The following is a 7165-nucleotide window of genomic DNA, read 5'->3' as shown; positions in this document are numbered from 1 at the left end:
CATTTATTTCTCAAATTAAGATTTCGGCACACAAACCATGTGACAATATACTAGTGCAGCTGAAACATTTAATCAACTGATTATAAAATCAATTAGAACTACTTTAATAATTATTCAAATCACTGGCATGCAAAAGCATTTCATGGTCCCAGCTTCTCAAAAATGAGGATCTTCAAGTTTTCCTTTATCTTTATTTTTTAAAAACTATTTCTATTTATTAAATTGTTGTTATTTTTTATGCATGAGTACTTTTACTTTTAATACTTAATGCATTTTCAATGCCAGATTTTTTATTAGTACTAGAATATTTTTACAATGTGGTATTAGCATTTTTACTTGCAGCATCATTTACAGCATCACAAATGTGTTGCCATTACTGGTATTTTGATTTCCCTGTAACACCAGGACTGACGTTCTGGAAAATCACGTTTACTGGTTTAAGCTTATTTAACAGTATGTTGATCAACTGCACAGGTTCTTCTTCTGAGAGCCTATTTTGGTGGCACCTGTCCATTTCTTGGGCATGTGCCAGAGTATTTCCACATGGTACAACACCTGCCCTTAGATAGTATTTAGGGGGATTTGTCTATGCAGTTTGGTGTACCTGGAGTTGAATTCTCTTATTTTTTGTCACTTTAGAGAAAATTAAGAGAAATTTAAGGGAGTGTTGCTGCATGAGGCCCATTGTTTTATCAATTGTTTTGTCTGTGAAGCAAACTGAATAAAGATGATTTATTTTATAGTTAAGAAAGATAATACAAAATGGTCAGTTACTATAGTGTGATAACAACCTTGTAAAGTAAAATGACAAACTGCTGTAGTGTCGTTGTGTAGGATGGTGGGGTAGTGAATAAAGAGAGTATGCTTTATCTGGCTCCAATCTTTCATTTTTACAAGCTTTAACCATGCTGAGGCCAGACATTAAATCTCTACCAGATTTCAAAAACACTGACACAAATCTCACAGGGAAATGGGGAAGCAACCAAAAGGACAAAATTGTCCTTTAGAAAATCAACAAAGTGCCACAAAAAAACAATCTAAATTACAAGTAAAATATGGTTGCCACTTCAAGACTTTTGAGACCTTCGCTCGTGGTGGGTTAAAGCCCATGTTGTATACTCGACCACTGGCTGGGTGGATCCAGCGGTCGCTAAGTCTCTCCCTCAGCGTCTCATAGGGGATGTTGAGGCTGATGACCAAGTCCAACTGACACAAATTGTTCAGGGCTTGGGCCTGTGCTAGAGTCCGAGGGAAACCTAGACAGAGAGCAGAGGGGGGAACGTATGAGGCATGGTATATGTTTATGTTTACTTTATACATTTATGTATGGTCTTTACTTTTCTATAAACTTGTAAGATTGCAATGTATGTACATTTCACAAGTTCTGATTATCACTGATATAATGGCAAAAGGAAGACAAACTGTATATGAACTATAGGCCATTTTACAGTCTCATGCAGTTTATTTCCTGTTTGATCGTTTGCTAATGTCTGCAGCAAATAAAGTTGGACTCAAATTTCTTCCAGTTTTCCGGTGAGACAGTCTGTAGCTGTGATAATGATAAGATTATGTACATGTGAATGAACTTAGTGGAAAATACAATGCTCTCAGTTACATGACCTGGATGAACCCCCTGCAGTAATAACAAGAGAAGAGAGTCTTGTATCTACAGTCATGCTAGTACATAGCTCTGATCAGAGGCATTGTGATGCTTTAAGTCTAACATCAGCATGCTAGCATGCTCACAGTGACAATGCTAACATGCTGATGTTTGTATTTTAGCTTGCTAACATGCTGACATTTGCTTTGCAGCAGAGGTGTGAACTTGAATCCCATGACTTGGACTCAATTCACTAATTTGATGACTTTAGACTCGACTTGGACTTTAGTATCAATAACAACATAACTTGTGATTGCACTTTGACTTGAGACTTTCAACTTGAAAATACTTGATGGGCCTACCTTTCCCCGAGTCAATTCATCAATTCAATAATTTCCCTTCATTGTCTGAATCAACTAACATTAACGGTGTTCATTCCCAGGAAGCAGACAATTAATTCCCCAAATCCATGTTGTTTGAACCAATTCGTCAGCATCCAAACAAGCAGCAAGAAAAAACCACAAAGGACTAACTTCATGTTACTGGGTGCCAATTGGAAAAAAATATACTGAAGATAATTTTGTTAGTGCACAAACTAACCACTGTTAAACAAAAAACAATCTGCAGTACGCAAAACATGCTTGTCAAAAATTACAGACAGAGACACATCTACATCCAATGATGTTTGACATTGCTCAAAGAACTGTAAGTTGAGGCTACCAACATAGTTAGCAAGCAAATGCTTAGTGAATGTTACTACTCCATTGCTGAAATGCCATTACATTTGGTGCAAATTGCAATGTGACTTGTTTTAGACCCAAAACTCAAAGTGTAGGAATTGGGACTTGACTTGGGACTGGAGTGTAAAGACTTGACACTCACTTCTGGCTTGTAAAACAATGCATTTATCCCACTAAGCACAAAGTACAGGTGAGGCTATACAAAAAATGATTGGTCATAAGCCAAAGTGCTGTACAGATTGAAATTTTGACCTTATATTCAGTTCTAGATAAAATGTCATAGGATAGTCCAATTTAAAACAATTCAATCCTGAGTGGAAAAACGAGTTTGTAACAAATTCATGATACATCCAATACTTGCTGAGACATATCACTCGAAACCCCAAGGTTGCACAAGAGATGCAGTCACATGGTCACGAAATTGGGAAACATGAATGTCTGCATGACATTTGTGACAATCCATCTTCATTTACTAGACAAGTAAAAACTTTGATCTCATGGCCCTGATTGAAATGTCAATCGAGGGATCACTAAGGTCAGTAGAAATGTTCTTCTGAAGACCATGAATATCTGTACCAACTCTCAAAGCAATCCATTGATTGATTGTTCAGATATACCACTAAAACAAACAAAAATGTCAACTTCACAGTGGTCCTAGAAAGGTTTGGAAAAGTCGGGGCATCACTAAAGTCAGTAGCATTTATCCTCTGGGTACCATGACTGCCTGTGCAAAATTCAATGGCATTTTAGTTGTTAAAATATTTTAGTCAAGACTGACAGGCAGACATTTCCATCCCTAAATACATGTTGCTAGCATAGATATAAAATAGTAGCAGATGTACAGAAGCAGAACTAAAAATAGTATTTTGTGATCTTGTATTCCAATTTTGTTTGTATTCTTACTGTAAATATACTGTAGGTGCATTAGATTTGAGGTCATTTCTCCTCTTGTCTTGATTTTACAATGCTTTGGTATGAATACAAATAGGCTAGGTTTATTGTTTCCTTTTGTGTTAAAGCGCAAATTGGCAGTCACTCTGTATGATCCATTGTATGGTCAACAATGGATCATCATGCTGCCCACAAATGAGTGAAAAAGCAGCAATCAAGACGGCAAGAGAAACTATATTTTGGGAGGACATATAGCCTACATGTAGATCGTGATAGCTGGTCAGGGGGAGGCGGTGAGTCATCTTTGGGTTATCTCAGGTCATAAACAGGATGAACTCAGGTGTGTGTGTGAGAGTGTTTGTATGTTAAACCTTGATCTGGTTGCCCCCTTCTCTTACTAGAACAAGCATTTGTTTACTGATCATGTTTCAAGGTTAAAACACCAATAACACCAACCAGTTTTTGTCATCAGTATTTGGCATCTTTAGTGGAAAAGTGGATAATGTTTAACTTTAAAAATGACACGATGGTCCGCTAAGTTTGTCATCTCAGAAATCTCTGTTACTCATGGCTAAAACCAAATATGTTACCAGATAATACCTTCCTCAACCATCTTGGAATGGGATCAAACTAGCCATATTCAGCGATCTGTGATCAAAAAAAGAAAAATAAGCCAGGGATAGTAAGTGTGTGTGTGTGTGTGTGTGTGTGTGTGTGTGTGTGTGTGTGTGTGTGTGTGTGTGTGTGTGTGTGTGGCACCCATACTTGGACCATGACGTTAGCATGTTTCCAAAATCCTAAGACAGGCAGACAGTAAGAAATATAAACATCTGCCAAAGTCCTTACGTTGCTTCTCTGGTAGCTCCCTTAACAAAAAGTGTCACCAGAACCAAATTTTTCCATAATGGCACACACACAGACTCACGGGGTGAAAACAACACCAGCCTCACTGTCACAGCTGGTAAATATTTAATAACTTCCTAGCCCTTCACACTTCTGAGACCATGTCAAACCAGTATCCCTGTAATGCATGGCAAAAATGTGAAGGTTTTCACTTCATTGTGACTTTGTCTCCACCATTAGAAAATACATAGAGACCTGTTTTTCATGAACTTATAACACTGTAACAAAGTTCACCCAGTACTGGATGTGAATAAATAATAAGTTAAGCACAGGGAATTGAGTGGACCCTCCTGATATAAACAGCAAAATCCTTTTTGAAAGTCTATCTTTGATTCGACCTTTGTTTTAAATCTGATGTAAATCCTCTATGACTGCTAAATAACAGTCGAGAGCATGCACAGATCCGATGGTAGAGGATGCAGTAACTTGCAGGACTAATCACCCACAGATGTAGGATAATGTAGAGCGTATTTTTCCATTTACTTACTCCTCAGACTGAAGTAAAGGAGATAGTGTATATGGCACTTTGGGGGGCAGAAGTGTAGAAAATGCTCCACTGATGGCCTCTAATGTCAGTCTGGGGATTTTGAGGGGGGTGGCACCTGGGGTGGCCAATCATATTAAAGGGGTGGCTGTTAGTTCCCACCACTGGCAAAGACGCTGCATTATGAAGACAAATGATCAAGGCAAAGGATGGCGCCTGCTGTAAGATAAGAGATGCAAAGCTGGTGTACCACAATACATCCGTATAATATGGTACAGACCATGTACTCTGATTCTATAAAAACAATCATTTTCATACCGTCCAGCAGCCAGCTGTGGCCGACCATCTGTTGCAGTCTGGGCAGCAAAAGTTTGGTCATCACATGGTCAGGTACAAGCATGCTTCTCTCTACATAGGTCCCCACCATCACACCTGCCTCTGATATGCAACAGACAGGTTAAGACAGTCAATGCAGGTATGCTTCCTGCTTAAAAAAGAAGTCACAAAAGAGCTTATTGAATCCATTCAGGCCTTGATTTTAAAAAAGTACTTTTTTTTAAACATGCTTGGTATCACTTTAAAGCATCTTGTTAATCAAACTATCTGATCAGAGAGAGTAAATGGTTAAACCTCTCAGTGAAAACTCCTGCCTGTAACCTCCCCACATCTTACTCAATTATAAAATTACACTGGACCTGCTGTGGATTCATTAACCCTTTAAAACCTAGGACAATTGTTTTGACTTCTCTCAAAAACATGAGCAGAAAGCAATAAGCAACTTAACAAGACATAGCCCAAATATTGGCAGGAAATTGGTAAAAAAAAAAAAAAAAAATAATAATAATAATATTCATTTTTAAGAAGTCAGAAAAGGAAAGAGAAAAAAGAATGAGAAAATAACCCCAAATTAAAAATAAAAAACATTTTTTCTGTAACATAATTTTAAAGTTATGGTTGTAATAATTATACATATTAAATATTCCTCTTTTTTAAAACTAATTTTCAGCTCATTTTCGTGACACCTACAAATTTCTTGCCAAGTGCAGGACATTCCTTGCCATAGTGCCCATTACCTTTTCTTTATGTTTTCAAAAGAAATCAAACCAACAGGCTTATGGTCCATGGGTTAAATAGCTTATGAAACATCTTATGAAAATCTAAACACAGCACCTGATGACAAGTGATGGTACTCCAGGTTTCAAAGTCGTTAAACAAATACGAATAATGAACTCTTATTTTAAAAAAAGAAACTTCTTTTAAAAGCAAAAGGGGAAAGGCTTAGTTATATCACAACTGTACAGCCGTGTTCCCCTTATGGCATCAGAGCACACATGTTTTTACTTAAGCTCTCTGCACTGAACTCCAGTTTTATCATCAGTATACATGAACTTGGCAAATACTTGGAAATAAATTAATTCCAGTTGGGGTAGTTGTAATGAGGAAGTTAAGAGAGACACAATCAATGCTTTGGGGCGTAAGTTTGGGAGAGTTGTAGTAAACCCTGGTGGGGGTAGTTGGAGCAACACTGAGTCATTGTGGCACTTCTGTAAGTTAATTCTCTGCACTGGGTTGAATTCAGATGAAGGAAAATTAAGTTTGCGGTCATCCAAATGTCTCGCCTTTTGTTGCTTGGATTGAAATGGCTATCAGAAGCTATCCGTAAATGTGCACGTCTCACTTCATTCTGCATCCTGTTTCAGCTTTGATAACACTGCTGTGCCTGTTACCATAATATTAAATGGCAGATGAACAAAGAAAAGCACAGTCGTTTCTGCAGACTGGTTCTTTCTGTTGACACTACCACTATTGGCGTTTGGGCTCCATGTACCCTACCTGTATTTGCCGCTATGCTCTCTCGTAGGAAGTGGCCACTGGACAGATATTGCAGGCCAAAGCTTTGCGCAATCCTCTTGGATATCGTTCCTTTTCCCGATCCTGGTGGACCCATGATAGCTGCACGGAATAACTTAGCCATGTCTTCCTCAAACACAGGCTGCAGCTAAAAAACCTCGGGGATGCACAAGTATTAGATTTTCCTCTTTGTGTGCGAGAGAAGGAAGTAAATCAAACCCCTAATCAGTTGCGCTCGTGAGCAGTCAAACGTGTCCAAAGCGCGGATGGCTCCTAAACTTGTCGCGCCAATGTAAGTTTTAGCTTATCTCCGGAGTCTGTGTGCTTCTTTACGCAGAGCCTCTCTCCTTGCACATTGACTCTACCCTGCTATGACTCCGATCACACCGAAACGCCCTTTCCCTTTTTTTTTAAGGTCCCTCGGTTACCTCCGTCTACGTCTTTACGGAAAGAGACCTCTCTGCAAATGAATGAAGGAGTCTCCACAACGCCCTATTTTCCTGCGCACATCATCCAGAAAAAATGCGGATGGCCGACTTTTTGCGGGGTAAACTGGTTACTGTAGTTTTATAGACCAGTGATGATGTACAACAACAACTGACGTCTGCAACTTTAAGTCATCACATTCTCTCAAGAGAGAGGGATTTTATTTGAAAATGGCTTGCATCTATCTATCTATCTATCTATCTATCTATC

The 7165-nt window shown here is 38.6% G+C and overlaps 1 protein-coding gene across 1 annotated transcript; it reads right to left on the bottom strand.

The window, feature by feature from the left end:
* Positions 1-153: 153 nt before the first annotated feature.
* LOC121938128 (adenylate kinase 4, mitochondrial-like) lies at positions 154-6964 on the bottom strand. Its single transcript, XM_042481409.1, has 3 exons — positions 6452-6964; positions 4937-5056; positions 154-1256 (listed from the first exon to the last, which is right to left on the bottom strand). The coding sequence occupies exons 1-3, from the start codon at positions 6591-6593 to the stop codon at positions 1012-1014; spliced, it is 507 nt and encodes a 168-aa protein (XP_042337343.1). The 5' UTR covers positions 6594-6964; the 3' UTR covers positions 154-1011.
* Between the last annotated feature and the right edge of the window lie 201 nt (positions 6965-7165).

This window comes from Plectropomus leopardus, unplaced genomic scaffold (genome assembly GCF_008729295.1).
Source record: "Plectropomus leopardus isolate mb unplaced genomic scaffold, YSFRI_Pleo_2.0 unplaced_scaffold28580, whole genome shotgun sequence".
Classification (NCBI taxonomy): Eukaryota; Metazoa; Chordata; class Actinopteri; order Perciformes; family Serranidae; genus Plectropomus; species Plectropomus leopardus.
Note: the sequence above shows the minus strand (reverse complement) of the source record. Positions and strands in the feature narration are given on the sequence as shown.

What these genes read in the sequence shown, in the direction of transcription:
- LOC121938128 (XM_042481409.1), bottom strand. Translation starts at nt 6,593, where the DNA reads ATGGCTAAGTTATTCCGTGCAGCTATCATGGGTCCACCAGGATCGGGA. An exon ending in GAGCATAGCGGCAAATACAG is followed by an intron (nt 5,057 to 6,451) that starts GTAGGGTACATG and finishes GTTGCATATCAG; the next exon opens with AGGCAGGTGTGATGGTGGGG. An exon ending in CCACAGCTGGCTGCTGGACG is followed by an intron (nt 1,257 to 4,936) that starts GTATGAAAATGA and finishes CTCTCTGTCTAG; the next exon opens with GTTTCCCTCGGACTCTAGCA.